The following is a 22,162-nucleotide window of genomic DNA, read 5'->3' as shown; positions in this document are numbered from 1 at the left end:
TGAATGTATTAAATCAGTTATCCTCAAGATCACACAAGTGTCCCAGTAGAGTGAACACAGGTCTTGTTCGTCACATTGATTATGGACATGTTCCTTTATGTTAGACAAGAAAATGTCCAAATACTTTGTCTTAAATTTGAACAGCACATCTATTGTTTTTATCATTTTAAACCTAACAAACTTCTTTTTGTGAAATTATTTGCATGAAAAGTGTAACGTTTTGTCTTTCTTTAAAGGTGCAATATGTAAAAATGTTCATGTAATATTCGCCCTTTTTTGCCAATGTGTGAACGGCTTGTAACGCAACTTAAAAAATGAGCCCTTCCCAGACTTTCTAGGTTGCCTATTAAAGCCTGTAGACTGATTTTCATGCGAAGGGAGCGGGTCACTTTTGCTGGGAAAATCCAAAGGATGTAATGTTTATGCGTGCTCCCGAGAGCCTTGCCTCAGACAGTAATAGCGTCTCTTCCACTATTCAGCAGCGTAGGTAATGTTATCTTAGAGATGGAATCCAGCAAACATCCGGCTCCCAGCACAACATCGACTCCTATACAAACTCAGAGCAACCCATAAAAAAAAGTCAATGACACTGTTTCGATTTCCTTCTGAATTTGTTGTACACCCTACTCCTGGTGAACAAGGTTTGAAATGAACACCTGCCAAATGCAGAATTTTCATGTGGAGTATTTTGCTGATGTACCAGCCACTGTGGAAGGTGAATGTGGCAGGGCGGAGGGTGGGGCCGGGTCGTGATTTCGCACACACGGCCCCTAATTAGGCTGATTAAGCCTGAGACGGATAAGGCCGACCGGAGACGGCAGTGCGACAGAGAAAGAGTTACGGACAGCTGTCCGACACCTGTTTATGTTTGTGTCTTTTTGGTTCAGTTTATTATTAAACTATCATTTATATTCTCCTCCTTTCCCTTTTACGTGTTACAGTGACTTGTAAGACTTCTCAGGGTGATATATTACAAGAAATTAGACACAAAGACGCACGTTTGATTAACCATAATTATATTTTGAAGAACAGACGAAAGAAAAGCCACCGATACATGTCTGATTTTATATGTGCGCAGTGAGCTCTGCTGTTCATGAGTGCAATGAAAGCACTTCTCCAAGACACGCACATTCATAGAGTTCTGGGCCTCGTTTCCCAATAACTATTGATCTTAGCTGTTAAGAGCATTTTCTATGAGCGATTTTATGAACATTCGTAATTTTTTATGTGCACCCAGGGTGTGATATAGCACCCGCCACCCGCAAAATGAAACGAGGCTCAATACAGTACGCCAGCTCCTGGTCCAAAGGTATTTCATGCACGAGTAATTTTGCTCATCTACCCGCAACAGGTGGGTGACCTGTAAGACGTCTCGGAATGACACATGACGACAAATGCTGTTAGTCAAAAAGACGTGCTTGAAGAAACACACTTTATAATATTTATAAGAACAGACAAAAGAAAAGCCGCCAGTGCTCGTGTCTGATTCTCTGTTTGTTCAGAGGCGTGCAACGGGACCCTGTCTCGTGGAGAAAGCGCATGTAAAGAGTTATCACTCCTTTTTCTCTGTTTCATTTGACCGAAAACTGTATGGAAGAATAATGTAACCTATGAGAATGCTGCAAATGATCTCCGATCATCTTGTGAGGTACTGTGAGTTGAATTCACTTTATTTCCACAGACCAGTTCGCTTTTACACATTGTGAACGCAACTCTGCAGGTTCAGTAATATAAAAAGGTATCTTTGTACTAAAGAAACAAAGACAAAAGTGATTAAATCATAAAGTAATACAAGACACGTTCACCTTGAACCTAAAATTGAGTTCTATTTTCTTTTCTTTAGGCAGCATAAACTGTTACCAAAATGCAATACAAACACATTCGATAAGAACACACATTTGGCAGCATCTTTTGGGAACACAAGGGAATTTATTAGGCTTATTTATTATGATGATTATTATAATTATCTTTACATTTATAATTGTCTTTAGTTCTTAATTTGTAGGCTATACGTAATTTTTCACCTGTTGTGATACTTGCGTGATGGCAAATGGGGCCGTTGGAGAAATGTTTGGATTTGGGGAGGTGGTTATATATAAGATTTTTTAATCACTTTGTTATTTTAATTGCTTTTTTTGTTTCATTTCAAGTGCAATTTGAATTTAGAAATGTCTTTTAAGTTTTTCGTGTTTCAATAAATTAATAAATTTTTTAAAGCAAAATCAATAAAGTAAAAATATTCACCGACATTGGGGGTTGACCATATGATCGGATATCGCGATATTTTAAATGCGATTATCATTAAAATATTTTTTACATATCGCCCAGAGCAAAAGGGAAGTTACATTTTTCATGAACAATTGTAAAATTAAGTAATTTTATGGAGACCCGCACAAACATGTGTACTCAATTCAATGTTACTTATTACTTGTTGCACATGTTTGTGTTTGAGTAGTCTATGGGCAATATAAACATTTTATTTGATTGAAAAACGTTTTTGAAAATAATAAATTATTCGTTTGTGGTATGGCTCTTTCGGAAAAATGCATCAACCAAAAATTAAAAAATTGACTCCTTAGTGAAAAAAGGTTCCCGGCCCCTGCAATAGTGCATCGATATATCAGAATGACAGTTGTGATAGAATCACATCAATACTGAATTGTGTCAACATATTTATAATGTAGTCTATTTTATAAACAGCTACTGTTATCATCCGCCAAATTTAGCTAACAGCTATTGATAAAGCTGGCTAGCTAGCTAACGCCGACATAGGCTATTATATAAATGCAGTCAATGTATCATACAAAGAAAAGTGATTACTTCAATCTACAGTCTCGCATAGTCAGACCTATATCCACACTTTGTTTAAGTCCTGTTCCAGCACTGGAGAGTCAAATATAATATACAGTCTCAAAGTTTGTAGTAAAACAATCATAACTGTGTCATTTTAATTATGCTACCTCATCTGTCAGCATGATGCCAGTGAATCACGTTGTCTGTTTGTAAGTTACGTCATTGTTTTGGTCGATGCTCGCTCGCTCGCATCCCTATGGAGTATGTGCATGAGCGCGAGCACGAGCAACAGGTAGCTGGCTGCAGTTCACAGGTGTCATTAATAACAAGGGTTTCTGAATCTTACATACTGCACCTTTAAAATAATGGCCACTTGGTTTAATATTTTGTTTATGACATTAATAAATGTGTGGAGCCAAATACTTTTTGGGGCCACTGTACATATTATTTCATTGGTATTAACAAAGTGGCATGCTAAATGTTTCATGTACAATAGAAAAAATATGAGAGAGATAATACGGAGAACTGTAAAACTCTAAAAGAATTCAGAGAAATGGTGGGAATCCATAAAAAACATAGAAAATATAGAATATAGAAACATGAACTACACATATACATTTTAGCTTGAAATTCCCACTTGAGTATTATCATTCAAAAAAGATTTAGAAATATCCTAATGACTTAAATAACAACCGCATATACACATGCACACACACACAAGCGCATGAGAGCAGAGATACAAAATTCTGTGGGACACACTCTGAGATTAAAGGAGTTTTTAAAAAGCATGCATAAGCCCTTCTTCTATCTCTCTTCTCCTCTCCTCATCCCTCTCTCTTAAAGACACTCAGACGGTGTGTGTCGTGAATGTTGCCTTGGGAAGCTGCAGATGGATGCTTTTGACACTTCACAAGGGCTTTAATAAATCTCTTGAGGTTTTTGACTCTAAACGAGAGAATAAGAGACAATGGAGAAAAAAAAAAGACATAAAGCCATCTACATGATGCACAGAGAGAGAGAGAGAGAGAGAGAGAGAGAGAAAGAGAGAGATTTACATTTATGCAATGAGCAGACGCTTTATCAAAAGTGATTTACATTGCATTTAAAATAAATATTCTGTCAGTATGTGTGTTTCCTGGGAATTGAATCCATGACCTTGATACTACCTGTGCCATGCTCTACCAGTTGACCAACAGAGTGCAACTGCAATCATGCCCATCATGTTGACTACAGCATAAGGGACGGACGAGGAGACTGAACAGTCTCATGGGAATTTGAGCAGTTTACAGTGTTCACAATGTAACATTTGTTTACAGTCTTCATATACTGAGAGAGGAGAGGTACAAAGGAAGCCGTTTTGATCTAAATCCCTTAGCTGAAGTTATGTTTCCCCAGCTATTCCTATGAGACTGATCCAAAAACTCATTAATTCACAAAATCTAATCCTTGTGACAGCATAGAGACTAGGAAACCCACACACCAGACTCTCTCATACACATAAACACATGCTGATGATGACCCATCACCTGCTTCACCCTTCATGCTCCCCTGTGGGCCAGACATGGAGAACACAGACAGGCAGTCATCATCCTGGGAGCAGCCGGCTTGGATGGCCCTTACGTAGCTGTGACTGCGGGTACGGAAGCATCCGGGTAGATCTAGTGCCTCGACAGCTTGTGATTCCATCTCTCCAAACAGGTTCAGAGTGTCTCCAAACTAGAACACAAACACACACAGCTAGCTTTTTAAATTATGGTCCACATGCAGATCAAGGTGTTAGCAGATATAAGCAAAATGATTATGTAACAGTAAAAAGGTTTTCCTTTAACTAAATAAAGCAGTCGGGGAGTCGGCGGTAGTTGAGGGTTATGATTTTATGAATGGAAACAATTAACAATAAGATTGTTTACATTAACATATGCACATGTACAACATGTATTACATATTTTAAATGGGTATCATGAATTAAAAATGAATAATTATTTCAAGCATTTGTTTATCTTTATTAATGTTGTTAATGTTATACTATACTTTAAATTGTTCATTGTTAATTCATGTTAATTCATCATTACGTCATGCAGACATGAACATAAACCAAGTTTAATGAATGCTGCAAATGTATTGTTCCTATTAATTATTGTGTTAAAGGTGCACTCAGTTACCTTTTGCTTGTGTCATCTAGGACTTGCAGTGACACCTAGTGGCTTGGATGCAGCATCATTCAAAATCAATAGTTTTCAGTCAAAGATGCCATTGTAGAAATTCACTATTCACAAACAGCCATGATTAATTTAATCCAAGAGTCAAAGTGTCCAATAACAGGCTGGTTACTGAGATTAAGCAAGTAGTATTTGGCTGGACATGTGATTCTAACATGGCAGCCCCCTGAGGGGACCCTCTCCATGCAGAATAAAACAGCTTTTATAAGGTTCCCGATATGACTGGATTCTTCATTTCATGTGAGTGCTTGTGATTTTATATATATGTTTAAAATTATAGTTCATTTGTTTAGGAATAAAACTTTTTTAATGAGGAAAAAATTACTGAGTGCACCTTTAACTATTGTATTAACTAATGTTAACATATACTGTACAACCTTATTGCAAAGTGTTAAATAATTAAAAAGCAAACATACAATGCTTCCATGGATACACTAGAAGCAAATATCATGTTCTTTCTCAAGAACTCCTAAAAGGGCTCTAGTATTTGGTGTAAATATCACTCCATGCTGCTTTCATTCATTATCATTATAGGGCCTAAATAATGCTGGTTTTCAATGAAGCTGTGAAGCTTCTCATGAGTGAAGAGTGTCACAAGATCTCTCTCTCTCTCTCTCTCTCTCTCTCTCTCTCACTCTCTCTCTCTCTCTCTCTCTCTCTCTCTCTCAAAGAGGTAATAAACATTATTTTTACTTTCACTTTATCAAAATCAGCAAAGATTTCACCGTACGCACACACACACACACACACACACACACACACACACACACGTTTTGGTGCAGCTATCATTATGATGACTCTCCATAGACATAATGATTTTTATACTGTACAAACTATAGATTCTATCCTCTAACACTAACCCTACCCCTAAACCTAACTCTTACAAAAAACTTTCTGCATTTTTACATTTTCAATAAAACACTGTTTTGTATGTTTTTTAAGCGATTTGATTTATAATAGCATAATACCCTTGTAATTACCAGTTTGTAACCTAAAACAAGTCCTTGTAAACCGCTTAACCCTGCCCACACACACACACACACACACACACATACACACACACACACAGTATCAGCTTATAAGTAATAAATAAGTATCAGCTTATTTTAAGTACTGTAAATCCTTACAGTAAAGCTAAGAATTCACTGTATATCTTCTATACACGAGTAGTACCACAACTGACATATGAGCCCTGTCCAGTTAAAATGCTACTATATATGTCTGTGTTTAGTGTGAAAACATGTTAGGTAAGCCTATGTCAATTTTCATGATCATAATAGATTTTCTACTGAAAATCTATTGAATTCTATATGGGTCATTTTTTGACTGGAAGATCAAAGTTGTCATTATTTTTAAACATAGCAGAAGGGTTAATTAGTAGGGGCTGGACTCCCCCTATAATATCTGCAAATAGATTCAACTTTAAATATCTTGTAAATGTGACATGACCACTACATTGTAAAAAGTGGTAACAAGCAATTGTTACATTAGGATCTATTTCTACTTGACCTAACCCTTAAAATGTCTATTTTTGACTTGACTAAAATCAGTTAATTCATAGCATTTTTTGGGATACCTGACCATTTTTTTTTTTTTTTTTTTTACAGTGTATGTATAATATCAGCAAGAGCTCACAGTGTAAGCTAGAGTAATGATGACTTTAGTCAGGACTCAGGCAGTGTGAATGTGTTATACCTGAGAGCTGGTCAGAGAACGTGTATAGCTGCGGGACCGGACATGGCTTTTTGGAGTTGTACGGCTGTTCGGGTAGGCATCTGTACACTGTTTACAGGAATACCTGAGGAGAAGTGTTTTCTATTAAATCGACAACTGGCATCAGAGCTGCTTGATTCTATTAAACAAAGCACATAAACCTTAACAAATTTAATTTCTGAAACATACATGAATAAGTACATGAGCGCAAACTCTTCTAGATACCTAAAATATATTTTAATGTGTCGTTGCAATCTGAAATGTGTCAGAACAGAATTTATAGCACAACACAATTATGCGTTGCATTTTCAATGTTGCCATGAGGGGCGTTATAGTGGGCATTTACGTAAATTGTCTTCTTCTGTGGTAGGTTTTCTCTTTCAGGTCAACTACTGTAATGGTGAATTATAAAATTACAATTGGAAGAGAATCTTGCTGAGCACGTAAGCTGAAGTTAGTTCAACTGTCGACATGCTTTTCGCTAGCGACTTGCACTACACATCCATTTTGATGGCACAGACATTTTGAAGGTAACTCTTTTGCCCACTTGAGTACTGAGGTATACTACCACCACTATAATGCAGGAATGCATACTACAGTAAATTTGTACAATGGGACCATATGCTTGCAATGTACTGACTAATCATCTATGTTTGCATATTTCTGGCTTACATCTCGAAACATTAACGTAAAATGGTCACCAAAACCTAAAATAAAACTAACTAATGTGACAACTGACTTGGATGTGGAGGAGGAGCGCTGGTCCATGCTGACAGAGCGACGGAAGGCTTCTCTCTGGGCGATGAGGGCTGATTTGGGAGAGGCTTTGGGGCTGGTGTCTGAGTCAGCACTGTCATCGTCCCCCATGGCCTTGATGTAGCTGCCACTGCGCATACGTCTGCAGGGGATCTCCCCACCACTATTGGATGGACCACCACCACACCATTCATCTGAGGGCACCTGCAAGAGTTACACATGACTGTATTTTCAGTATGGACTTTTAGGGTGACCTGACATCTCTGTTTTGTCCAACTGAAGCTGTCTTCAGAAATGTCCCATTTTTGACTATGCATTCAAAACAGTCCCTCAAAGTGAAATAATACCTAGTATGTCAATAAATACCCAGCATCATAGCCTATAGGTTATCATCTGAATCGTGTGGTGGTTGTTTTGATCCACAGAGGGGGCTGCTCGCTATAGCAAGCATTAGCTTGAGCAGAACTAGGGTGTCCAACATGATCACACAGACGTCAACATGCTGCTACCGAATGTTCCAGTACTCTGACATCGACCCCATTCTGTCGATTTACTGACAAGCAGCATTTCTTATCAAACATCTTTGCATCAGTTCAAACTTGTTTACCTATTATTGTGGTGCGACTGATAGCACCTTGTGTCAGCAGTCTCAGAGACCAAGGTACTCGTCCCGTGTTGAAACCAGGAAGTAATCGCATAATCACTGATATGTGTGATTCAGAGGTTGCATTTTCCCTCTAAGATTCCATTTTTACTCCACTGACAGTTAGGTTTAGGTTTGGGGGTAGAGTTAATAATATATGCATACCTCTTCACTGTATTACATCATTTATAACAAAAGCTATTTGCTTTACAACTTGCTTTACAACCCCCACACCCTCTGTGGAAATTTTTTACCAGAAATGGAAGCTCACATGTGCCCGTACATTCAAAAACATTTCCTGCTGCAGCCACTGGGGGTAGTAGTTTGAATTTCAGGAAGCACAGGCTGAGTTCATAAGTGTGCTTTGATGACTAAATCTTATTGAAATAGTAAGACCATAGTTCATCACAGTACTATATTTGCCATGGTCAAAATGCACAAAACCGGAATCGACCCGCTTTTAAATCTATAGATAATAACATTGGAAGATTCAATGATATCTTGACCGCTGAACTTGAAAGGTCCTGGTTTTCATTTTGGATATCTTGTCACCTTAAGGTCTCTCCACTCCAATGAAACTGAGGAAGGCATTTCTATTTAAATATGAACAGATCACTGATATTGGAGGAAATACAATGTTACTGCATCAGAAATAAAGCCTTTATAGAGCTGTGGCTTATTGGCTGTGAAGCAGGGGGTTGGTTGACCAGGGGGAACACAGGGTTGAACTGAGTGCAGCTGAGTAAAATGAAATTTGATTGGCTGACAGGATGAAAGGCACCAGCTGCACATTTAGAGTTGTCATCGCATTCAAGAGCTGCCCCTCGGCTGAGGCATTGACTGAGCACAGATGTGGGGAGATAGCAGGTTATGGAGGGGAGACACAAGATTACTTATTTTCATGAACTCTGCTCTCCAGAGCCATGTCATTTTCTGATACCATCACTGTGTATTATTGCTCTTTTTCCCCCCATATTTGCTTTCTGTCACATATTTTGTACATATATAAAATAGCTGTGTCTTACGAGCCATTGTGGGCTATGCAGCCACTATAAGTTGGCTAGACATTTAATGAGAGAACTAATAACTCTATCAATCCACACCGAGGAGACAGCGTCAGTATTGTGTATTCTTGACAGCAGGATGTTCTCTCTTAAACTTGCAATGCTACTTACTGTTTATCTTTTCTCTGGGCTACATGTTTGCTTATCATTCAGGTTTCCCAGAGTGGAGATAAGAATACTGAATTTATAAATTATCCATCTGAAGTTAATTAGTGCACCTGAGATCGTAGGTAAAGAGTTATCAAGGGGGCTGTTACACAATGGCAAGGTCTCATGGGTTTAATATTTCTGTGTGAACAATATAGGCTTTGAAAGTATGATGGTGGCTTAGCAGTGGGAACAATTGCTTTATGCATCCTTTCTCACCCCTCTATTTCAGAGACATTAGACAATAATCCCCCCTGGCTCACCCACCAAATTACCAAGGGGAGATGTAGTTGCCCACCCACACATTTGTTTTCTATCATGGTGGGCACTTTCCCTACTAAAAAGACCAGATTAACCAGCATGCAATTCCTATGCTTGTCTAGGCTAGATTATGTTGGCTAGTGCTGATTTGGTGCTGGTCGAGATGGTGGACCAGCATAGCCATACTTTTCACTTGCCAAACCTAGCTGGGGAAGCTGGTTGAACAGCATGGTCTTTCTGATGAAGCAGGAGAAGCTAGTTTAAACACCAGCACCCAAAACACAACATATGCTGGTGACCAGCAATGATGGTCTTTTCAGCAAGATCCCCTTGACTTCTGTTGTTTTAATATTGAGCTTTTGGTATTTTTAATTCTCTAAACCAGTCTTTTCTACATTTTTACAATTTCATTCTATTTTCATTATGACATTATATTTATTAAGTTGTTTTCCATGCGTCCATTGTCCGCCATTGTCTGGTCCCCACAATGTAAATTATTTAATGGTTTCATCAGAAAGACAATGCTGGTCAACAAGCTTCACCAGCAAGGTTTAGTTGGTGAAAAGCATAGCTATGCTGGTCAATCAGCTAGACCAGCACCAAACCAGCACCAACCAGCATGGGAATTGCATGCTGGTTAATCTTTTCAGCAGGGTTACTATCCTTGTGGGTGGCATTTGGTCCCTACAATGTATAATGATCCTGACCCACACAGATATAAATGTTTAATCAGCTAGCTACATGAGGACATAACAAAGATTTCAATTGCATTATATAAAGCTAATTAGAATTACGACCAGGATTGGGCTGTAACGGAATATATGTAACAACATTACGTATTCAGAATACAAAAATAAAGTAATTGTATTCCGCCCTCATTACATTTTTCAACACCTGTATTCAGAATACAGTTACTTTATAACATTTTGTTAGAATACTTTTAGAATAATTCTCTCATAATGAACACAAAATAGGGCAGACGTGAAAGAAAGAAAAAACATAAATCAAGTAAGAAACAGTTTTTCTAAATAGCACACAAGCGCATGCTACACACTTGCTCTCTCTTCCTTTAGAGCAGCTGCAGTGTGTGTGCAGTGTGTTCACGCTTTCACAACAAAGTTTGCTAATTTGAAAACACAATCACAGGTTAAAACCATAGAATCACGGGTTGCGTATTTTAGGATACTTTAAAAATGGACTGAGGTCACCAAAATGCTTTGTAGGCACTTAAGAATAAAAATACAACATCTTATTAATGTATGGCACACCGTCTTAACAATCAGCGCACTGCAGCTGTGCACCAGTATCAATACAGTTGGCAAAGTCTTTTTCACAAATATAATATTCGCACACTTGATAACTTGTTTACACTGATTTTTGCTGTTTATATGCATTTAAGCAGTTGCAAATGCGGCTTCTGTGTAAAGACGTAGTAAAGCCTGACGGCTCTTGATAAGCATTTGGTAAGTCACGTCCACATCAGAAAATTGCAGAATGATCTGTTGAAAAATAGCAGTTACTAACGAAAATAATATGAATAGGTAAAATATGGGAGAAAGTACTCCAAAGACTGAAAGAGGGAAAAGGACTTGAAGTAGATCAGAGTCCAAACGATGACTAGTATAGCTAGTGTAAACTAAATAGCTAGTGTAATATGTGTGGCTTATAGACATATGGGCGGCTAGTTCAGTGGGATACATATTGTAACATACAGGCATTTTAAGAAATAGAAATAAAAATAATAAATAGGCCCAAATATGGAAATATTCAAGCAAACCTATTTAAAATAATTAAAATACTTGTTGTCACATGACCTCACTATATTGTTTAATTTCTGCTAGTGACATCAGGTCGAAAATAAATATGGTTTATTTGCATTTCTTATCAAATTTAGTGTCAAAATGTATTATATTATATTTGTATTATATTCAAATAATGGGTTAAGAAAATGATTAAAATGTTGTTAAAATATTAAAATAATGTAGTTGACCACAAACTGCCTTATGTTTTCTTCTGCCTTATATAAAGACAAACATTAGTGTCCAACTCCACATCTAATTTAAAGAAACTAGCTATTTAGATTCACTTAGATGTTAATAGTGGAGATGTAGCAGTTCAGATAAGATTATAATGACATATCACACGTAATTCCTCTAACAATGCTTTGCCTCAAACATATGTATTCTAAAAGTATTCTAAAAGTATTCTGAATGCGTTGCTTTTTTATGTGATGTATTCGGAATACATTACTGCATACATTTAAGAAATAAATTTTAGTAGCTCATAATACTTTTTTAAAGTTTTCTGCCCAAACCTGATTACTACAGAGCCTTGCTCAAACCCTATTCCTCAATTTTGAATCTTGAGCTAAACTGGACTCTCTTGGAGAACCTCAGAATCTATCTGTCTAATCCTTAGTGTCTGTCTACCCTTCTCTTTACTTTTTCTCAGAATTCCATTATGTTAGGAGGCTCTCTCTTTTAATGCAGTTGGGAAAATGCAGAGTGCAAAATGGGTGCCAAAAAATAAATAAAAATAAAAATAAAAAAACACTTTAACAATGATTAGCGTTTGTCAAATTTCAGTACAAAAGTAAAATAATGTGTTAGTATAGACATTTATTGAAACACACAAACAAAAATCTTTGATATTGTTGACCTTTCTGGTCATAACCAACCCCACGTTTCCAACTTCTTGCCATATTAGCAAATATGCACATTGACATAAAAAGAAAATATATAGAAATACAAGCAAGTGGTTTGTCTTTTTATTTAAACTGACACAGTGTGAACATAACCCCTGTGATCACAATATTTTTTTCCCTTTAAAGTATTTTTATTTCAATTTTTCAGTTCCATAAAAACTATTCCATAAAAATAAATAAAATAAAATCTTTGTGAAAAGGACATCAACGTCCTTTCAAGTAATGAGCACTTCAAGGACAAGTTAAAGTCTCCTCATATGTATTACTTTATCTTCTGTTTTGTGTTTGTCAGTAGGTGATACACTTAAAATGTCAATCTTGTCATCATGATTTTGTACAAAAAAAAAAAAAACTGATAATTGAAAAAGGTGATTAGAAATATCAGATTTGAATTCCCTTTGTAATAAGCATCTTGTAGTTTCACAACCGTATAAGCTTGTAATGTCAAATTAATATGTGAAATCATAAACAATGTTACCTTTCTGAATTACACAAAAAAATAATTAATTTAGCTTGGGATGACACATTCCAATTTATTAACACTTAAACACATAATTTGTCTAAAATAATGTTTAAAATTTAGCAACAAAATATTTTAATCACCTTATCAAACTGGAAAAGGTCCCATTTCATATAATGACTCCATGTTCCTGCAAACATGTAACTGTAATATCACTGCATTCATTTAAGATAGTTTGTCAAATAACTGCCCTTCTGACCTTTTTAAGATCATACTATTCTTTTTCCCTACAGCCCCTAGTATTCGTTCTGATTGTATTGACACATTTCACTTCCTCCTGCTCCCCTGCTAATTGCGACACAGACCGGTTGACTTGTAACAGAGGACTCATCTCCTACATCCCCCTGTTTTCAGATCAGATCAAAAAACTGCTCTCCAGAGATGAGCCCCCTACCAAGCTGGAACCCACTGCTGTGTTTCTTCCTCCCCAGGGGCTCATGGTAGCTAACTCAGCTGCTCTGCCTTCAGCTATCACTGTTAGACCACATGCAGCTTCTTTAGGCCCAGTTGATTTTTATGATGAAACAAAGATTTAAAATGGGGAGTATATAATGATTAGTTATATGGCTGTCAGTGTTAGTGAGGCTACTTTGAAACTGTAGTTTCCGATGCTGCAGTACAAGATATCCGTTATTTAAAGAAGTATTTAATTAAAGTAAGTTTACTCAAAGTCATATTTCATATTTTAGTAGTAGCTACCCTTTAATAAAGTAGTGAGATACACTTAGGGCTGCCACCCATCCCATAAAATACGGGATCGTCCCGGTCCCGTATTTAAAGATAAAATTATGCGATTTGTCCCTGGTCAGATGGTGTCACGGAGAAATCGTTCCAGATCGGCAGTTTAACATTGAAATAAGTTGGAAAATTTGCCTACGGTGGGTAAGGGACTGTCTGAAAAGTCCACAAATGATGGTAAAACTGTAGAGTTTTTTCTATATAAATGTTCAGTAAGATCAAACAATGTATGAATACAATCATAAAGACAAGTACAGGTGAAAGAAAAAAATAAACAAATAAAATAACTAAAAATTATAAAAAAAATTAAAAATATGTATAAACCATCCAAAATGTGTACATAAATAAGATAAAGAAGACAAATAATTGAAAAAATTAAAATAAATATATTTATAACATATAAATGATGTATTTTTTTAATTTTTTTTATAAGTCATGGGTCAGGAAATTTCTAATTTTAGCATATAAGAAAGGATAACATTTTTTATTAATAATGCATATTAACTAGCATATTTAGCATATTATTGCTAAAACTGTGGAGGATGTGATTAGGGGCCGTGATTCCAATGTTACATATGAGAGGGAGAGAGGGAACAACTTCAGAGAGTGCACTTGATAACTGCCTCTGCTCACTTGGCAGTAAAGCTGCATGTGTTATACACTGTGACAAAAAACAACGTTGCATTTTGCCACACTACATAACTCGCTGTAAAAATTAGCTTGTTACTGAAAACAATAAGCAGAAAGTGGTGACTGACCATATATTTATGTGCACTACACTTGGTAGGGAGGGTGTGCAAGTTTATTGGTTGTCTCGCCATGACAACGTTGCTAAAAAAAGAATGTGACAGACCAAATGTGTGTGTGTGTGATACTGTATGGCAAAGCTGATGTTCTGTATAATTGGAGCATGCATGTTCTAATATTACAGGAAGTTAAATTAGTGTTCGGGCAAGACCTCCCTGCACGTTCCCGTCGCCCTGGGCAACAAAAGAAAAGAATGTGAGAGATAGCACAGTTGGTAATGTCCAATTGGCAGAATGGACTTTTCTTTCTCCTACTCAGGAGCCTGGGGACAGAGCAACTATTAAATGGGGTGGGCCTGATGCTTATTGTTCTTCTTCACAGCAGCTTCCTTATTTCATGCACCAGGTGTTTGAGGTCCAGGCATGATGCAACAGAGTTGAGCTGCCACAAAAACATAACCATGCTCCAGGCCACAAGCTATTGAAATTACCAGTCCCCATATAGCCTGATCTTTACTTCCCTTGAGGACACAGTATTTTACAGCCCATAGACACTTTTCTCCCTTTGTAATTTGTAATAGGGCTGATCAATATAGTAAAAAAAAAATACTGTATATTTCTCTATTTTTCAGCCTTTTGAAAAAATATTTGAAACACATCTTGATATTTATGTATTTGGTCTGAAACAGCTTAAAAGCTTAAAAAAAAAAAAAAAAAAAAAATCAATCAGGGGGAACCATCATTTTAAAAGACATTGTAGTTGGCAAATACAGTAGATTCAAAATGTTACATACAAGAACTTAAAAACAGTACAAAAAAACTACTTTAAAATAATCAAGGCATTATTTTAACACTGTTTTTCACTAAATTATTACAAGGAAGAATTATATTTAATATTTTTATTTTTATTTATATGTACCAATATCCTCCTGAGACCCGTGCTGTGTGCCATTTCCATTTCCCTTTTTGATTTGTAGTTAGTAGCACCTAATAAACAAATAAACAAAAATAAAAATAAAAACTTTCTAGAGCAAATGGTTTTCCTAAACATGTATGGCAACATATGTGGACAGCAAGACTAAGTTGTGACATTTTAAATAATATCAAGCTATAGAAAGTAAGATTTTTTAAATCAAATAGTTTATTATTTTTCCAGGAGTGTTGGTTATTCATGTTTTTGAGACATTACAGGCGAAATTAGTATCATTAATTCTGATTCAGAGTAATGGCCAGCATCATCCAATCACTGCCAACCATGTTAAAATTAAATTTTACATTATAAATTCTGAATCTAATTACTGATTACCATTGTCACATGTCTGCCAAACATGTTGAGTGGTCCAAACATCATCTGCAGCCTGAAACTGAACTTTTGCTTGGATTTTTGTAGTGAATGCACTTAGCTGCATAGGAAAGCTATAGGATGCTCCCTTGCTCCCTATATTGTGAATAACTTACCCTCCAGTGTGCTGTCTGTCTGCACTGGTCTCTGAACAGTTTGAAATGGACCTTATTTTCATCCTAACTCCATATAAAGCTTCTGAAATATATATATATATATTTTTTTTCAGGTTTTGGATGAATCCCTTGATTCTCAATGTGATAATGCACAGTAAATAGAGGATTTCTAAGGAAAAAAATTTTTACACATCAGTGTACATTGTGTTTAACAGCGTGGCGTTTTGCAATAAATAGCTCAGATTTAAATAGAATGGCATATCAGATTAATCTTTTGACTTCCATTGTAAAAACTTAATTTGGTTTCGTACCAGATGTTGTTTTATTGGCATTTCTCCCAAAGACAAACTCCACTGCGCCATGTTGTTTGGTCATATGACTCCATACATTGAAAGTTTAACCCTTTACTGACAGCACAGAGTCTGCTGAACTGAGATCAGTCCGTTTAAATGATTTTAAATTATGCATTGCGTATAGTGAAGCCAAAATAAAATGTCCACACATGTGTATGCGGGATCACATGAGGATAAATAACACTATTTACCCATTACCATTACCCATTTACCCATTATTTACACTATATCTTACTAAAACACTTGTTTTGTAAATGCTTAGCGAGTATTTTTGAGTGATGACGCAAATGAAACGTTGAGCCAGTACTTTAAATCGATTCACTTTAATGAACAATCTGAACTCTATAATGGAGATGAATTAAACTTATCGACTCTAACTCTTTTATTTTTTATTTTTCTAGTTTTGCTAACAGCTTTAAAGTTCAAATCAGAGAGGGTTTTAAAATGTTTCAGTCTTAACACTTTTGTACTCATGAGTCATGAGACAAGGAAGGATCACATCTTTAGGAAACTTAATGGCCAAATAAAAAGACCATTGAAATCATTGTGATTTTCACAATGTTGCTTAATTTTATATCGCCAGCAAAATCAAGACTGAACGGCAGCTAGAGAAAATTAAAGTTTTGAGATTTAACAATTCAGCAAATTAAACTTCAGTATTTGGTTTGGTTTGAATCAGTATGTATAGTGTCTAATAATGCATTGGAAATGAATACTTAAGTTTATCTTGCCATAAAGTTTTAAATGAATTGAATCTGCCCATTTGATTCATATTATTTAAAAAAGAAGTCCACTGGAAAATGCCAGAAGATTTAGACAAACTTTTAATTTCAGTATGTAGACAAATTTTATGGCATGTATACATATACTTGCATCAAAGATTTATACCTGTAAAAAATTGTCTAATTTAACTATCCTCAAAAAACATAAAATTTTAGCATGTACATATTTCAATAATTAAAATAACAACTTTCTTGCAAGCTATTTGAGACGTATAAAGTAAATATACATATGATTATATTTTAATGTTTGTTTTAATGTACAATGTACCATGATTAATCGCGATAATCACAGAAAACTGTGCGATTAGTTAGTTAAAACATTTTTATTGATTAACAGCCCTAGTGTAAACACTTGCTTTATAAAACATGTGCTTCATGTGAAAACATCTAAATTAACTGGTTCATTCAAGTCAAAAATATTATTTCAAGTGGCTGACTCAACCTGACTACATCACAGTAGGTTACATAAACTAAAGTAATTTTAAGGGTTCAAATAAATAAAACTCCTTAAGGTAGCAATGTCTCCACGTTTTTCAGTGTAGCTTTGTGACATTTCTTTAAACAACAGAACTCAGACTGGAATATTGTGAATCTGTAGCCTTTATTTTATAAGTGGTATTCAACTATGTATCACTTGGAGTACAACCTCCAAGAGCTAGAGAACCTGTCTTTGTAGAAACATGACCATAAGTCACTCAGCACAATGTGGCAAAAGAAAATGCTCCTCATTTAACCTGTTGTCATGTCAGATAAATGTGTATTTGTGAGAGCACAACCAAGTATGTACACACAGCACATGGGTCTAACAGTCTTTATGTGTGAGAAGAAAGAGAAAGACAGAAAGGAAGACAGTATTTGAGGCCAATTATATTGTGCTCATTCATCAAGGAAGCAGCAGGTCATCCAGCTCTGGGCAAAACTTCCAGTTTTGTCCGTTTATGTCTGTCAAGACATAAACTTTCCTTTACAAAAGGCACACTGACAGTATCATGGTACAGTGATGGTAGCAGATGGTAATACCATGGTACTTTCATAAATGCCATGGTAATTAATGATTAGCATATTTATTTACAATCATACTTGGTACTCTAATTTGCTTTAAAGAGTACTATGGTATAAATATAGTACATTTCCAAAAAAATAAAATAAATGAAAAAATTATGGTATTACCATGATAGAAAAAACAAAACAAAAAAAAAAAATAGTAATGCCACGATACTCTTATGTTAGAGTCAATATTCCTGTATTTGACATGCCTTAATAGTGTGTTTGATAAACATAAAGAAAATTGATTTTATGATGCAACAGCCTATTTATAGCTGTGAAGCCATTATCTTACACATTGCACCATTAAATGTTTAATTATGATATCATGCTAAGAAGTGTCTTGCTTTGTAGGACACTTGATATCACAAAGCAGGATGTCAATGATGTGTGTGTAATTGAGCATATGAGTGGGAGAAATGAAGCACATAGCTCACTGTTGACATCGATAGCAGCGTGTGTATGTGTTCACAGTGTGTTTTGTGAAGGCCAAGGGTTATTGTGTTGTTTTCCTGCATCCCCCCCATGCTGTTTTTCACCCTTTCACACAGAGTTGACAGGGGCTGGAAATAGCATCAGCCTTCTATTCTTCACAGCGTACATAACAATAACAAACATAATCATCAAGTTATTCTTTTCTTTCACTCAAAGAAATTGTCATTTAGTGCAGATCCCCGTCTTTTTTTTTTTTTTTTTACAATGAAATGAATCTGCAAGTCAATAAGGACAGCAGAGTAATTGTGTTTCAGAATAGAGACTCCACATAAATATTAAAATGTTGGGGTTACTGCACTGAAATGACTATGGGTTCACATGTTGTAAAAGTGCAATGTGCAATGGTAAAGTGATGGTTTTTGGACATGTGCATTGGCAAAATTATGGTTTTTGGACATGTGCAATGGTAGTACTATGATTACTGGACACGTGCAATGGTAAAGTGATGGTTTTTGGACGTGCAATGGTAAAATTATGATTTGTGGACATGCAATGGTACTACTATGATTGTTGGACATTTGCAATGGTAAAGTTATAATTTGTGGACATGTGCAACGGTAATACCATGGTTTTTGGACACGTACAATGGTATTACCATGGTTTTTGGACATCTACAATGGCACTATGGATTTTATACCTCTACCATGGTAATAACAGGGTTTTTGAAAGTGTGCAATGGTAATTCCATGGTTTTTGAACATGTAAAATGGTAAACCCATTATTTTTGGACAAGTACCATTGATACTACCATGATTACTGCACAACTACCATAGTTATACCATGTTTTTGAACATGTAAAATGGTAATACCATGGCTTTTGGACATGGACAACGGTAATATGGTTTTTGGACATGTACAATGGTAATAACATGTTTTTTGAATATGTAAAATGGTAAAACAATGGTTTTTGGACATGTACCAATGGTAATACCATGGTTTTTGGGCATGCACAATTGTAATATGGTTTTTGGACATGTACAAGGGTAATACCATGATTTTTTAATATGTAAAATGGTAAAACTATGGTTTTTGGACATGAACCATTGTCACTACCATGATTATTACACATCAACCATAGCTATATCCTGTTTTTGAACATGTAAAATGGTAATACCATGGTTTTTGGACATGGACAATGGTAATATGGTTTTTGGACATGTACAATGGTAATAACATGGGTTTTGAATATGTAAAATAGTAAAACCATGGTTTGTGGACATGTACCATTGGTACTACCATGAGTATTGCACATCTACAATTATTATACCCTGTTTTTGGACATGTATAATGGTAATACCATGCATTTTGAACATGCAAAATGGTAATACCATGGTTTTTGGGCATGTACAATTGTAATTTGTTTTTTGGACATGTACAAGGGTAATACCATGGTTTTTTAAATGTGTAAAATGGTAAAACTATGTTTTTTGGACATGTACAATTGACACTACCATGATTATTGCACTTCAGCCATAGATATACCCTGTTTTTGGACATGCACCAAAGTAACACCATGATTTTTGGACATGCACCATGGTAATACCACCAGTTTTGGACATGTTAATACAATGGTCTTGTACTATGTAAATACCATGATATATGAACATAGTTATCATTCAGTATCATGGTATGTGTAAAAGTACTATAGTAATTCATTCTGATACCATCACTGTAGCACAGTACTACCACAGCACCATTTTTATAAGAGGAGCTAATGATATTTTCTATCCCATAACCCTACCCCTCAACATAATCCTCACAAAATCCTTTTTGAATTTTTATATTTTCTAGACATTATGTATTATGTATATAAAACTATTTTCCTCATGAAAAGCTGATTTCAGTTATGAAAATAATTACATTTCGTCAAAATGTAGCTGATTTTAGGTTTTACTATACTTATGACATTTGGTCCCCACAATGTAGACAAAACCTTACCCATACTCACACACACATACACACAAACTTGCCTGCAGATAGTGGATTGATCGTTCCTTCATTTTGGGATCCAGGGGGACCAGTGCTTTTTCATATCCCCCTCCTCCGCCTCCTCCTCCACAGGTGGATGGATAGACTTCTCTAGCCTGACTGACCGTCATAGCTGACCATGTGCTCCTCTTCAGAGAGTGTCCACTGTCTCCTGCCATTGCTATGCTGGTGCAGGCCAAGCACTCTCCAGGAGGAGGTGGTTTAGCTTTCCTCAGAGTCAGCTCCTGAATGGCAGCATCCAGGGTCTCATGTCCAGTGGCATACCCACGACCCCCCCTGCCTGCACCCACTAGAAAGCTGCTGTCACTGTCCAGGTTGTCATCGGAGCTCCACCACCCAGCCGTCTTGCTGCGGTGGCGAGAACTTCGCGACTCATGGCGAGAGTCTCCGCTCTTACTTCGTTCTCGGCTCTTGTTGCGGCGGGCAGAGCGAGACTGGTGTGTTCCAGAATAATGATGTCCTCCCCCTTCCTCCCCTCCACTGCGGTGCCCCCTTTCCCTGTCCCGATACTCTCCCCCACGGGTGCCATTAAACTCTCGTTTAGAGGGTGCCTCCAGTGAGTGAGACTTGGCAAAGAGACGCTGCACAGAGTTTACCAGATGTCGTATGCGACTTGGACTTTCACTGCGCTGCTCCCCACTGGATGTGCGTTGGTACTGCAAGGTGTGAAAGCCATCAGGTTGGAAGGGCAGCTGTTTCTCAAACTGGTCCAGGAGGTTGGATGGGATGCGGTGCATCTTTCCGCCGTGGCCATGGCCGTGCCCTGCTGAGGATACACACTCCTCACATGTGGAGTCGTAGGGCTGTGGGTGAGTGGGGTGTGAGCGGGGGAAGGTTCCTCCCCCGGATGGGGCCAATGCCAGGGGCTCGGGAGGTCCGCCGGGCGGGTAGTAGGGGTGGTCATTGTGCCCCTGGTAGTGGTCAGGATGGTGCATGTAGTCCCGTGTAGCGTCGCAGTCCTCTGGCATGCAGTAGCAAGGACCAGAGGAGTGTTGCGACAGACTACGACTCACCTGGTAGCCCTTCATGGCCGGGGCATGGTGGGCCGCCCGGGCCGAAAGGGGGCGCTGTGGGCGTGACAGGGCTGTGCCGGAGTCAACTATAGATGCAGAGAAGAAAAGAGAATGTATTGATGAGGAAACTGAACAAAATTTTATGTTGCACTCAGCATTGTTATTAATGTTAACAAAAACATTTAACCCTTAAACGCATACCTCAGGTCTTTAGTTACCCTGGACCTCATTCCACCCCCTGAACCTCATCCAATTTTTGGAGTTATGCCCACACCTCTTTAGTATTTCTCAATATCTCACTTATAAATAGAGTTTTTTAGAGTAAAAAATATAATAAATAAAAAAAAAAAAAAAAAATACAAAGGTTATAATTATTTAAGTACCAAAAGTGTAGAGTCATTAGAGCCCCTAGGCATGTAAGAGTGTCCTATTTAAGTGTACTATCACAGGATATATATTTGATTGTTTATTAAAAAAGGAATGAGTCCTATATTCATACAAATACATACTATATCACATTGATTTTCTGTGCAACAATGAATTAAAAACAATGGTAAATTATCAGTATTCCATATGCGTGTAAACATACATTTTATACATGCTATTTCTTACTCAGGTGGCACTTTTGTTTCAGTGATTGACTCAATTTTCATTTGACATTGCTATTTGATGAAAAAAAAAGATTTAAGTAAACTATAGCAAGTGTAACACATGAACAGTAGAA

At 36.7% G+C, this 22,162-nt stretch overlaps 1 protein-coding gene across 1 annotated transcript in view; it reads right to left on the bottom strand.

Annotated features, from left to right (window-relative positions):
• LOC127425321 (disks large-associated protein 3-like) overlaps nucleotides 1-21,453 on the bottom strand; it is a 37,822-nt gene extending 16,369 nt beyond the window's left edge. The window contains exons 1-4 of the mRNA XM_051671171.1: nucleotides 20,407-21,453; nucleotides 7,465-7,685; nucleotides 6,708-6,810; nucleotides 4,320-4,509 (exon numbers count right to left, since the gene is read on the bottom strand). Coding sequence (XP_051527131.1) covers nucleotides 4,320-4,509; nucleotides 6,708-6,810; nucleotides 7,465-7,685; nucleotides 20,407-21,453 — 1,561 coding nt within the window. The remainder of the gene's footprint in view (nucleotides 1-4,319; nucleotides 4,510-6,707; nucleotides 6,811-7,464; nucleotides 7,686-20,406) is intronic.
• Between the last annotated feature and the right edge of the window lie 709 nt (nucleotides 21,454-22,162).

The sequence above is a fragment of the Myxocyprinus asiaticus genome, chromosome 34, assembly GCF_019703515.2.
Source record: "Myxocyprinus asiaticus isolate MX2 ecotype Aquarium Trade chromosome 34, UBuf_Myxa_2, whole genome shotgun sequence".
Taxonomy (NCBI): Eukaryota; Metazoa; Chordata; class Actinopteri; order Cypriniformes; family Catostomidae; genus Myxocyprinus; species Myxocyprinus asiaticus.
This window is presented reverse-complemented; position numbering and strand designations above follow the sequence as displayed.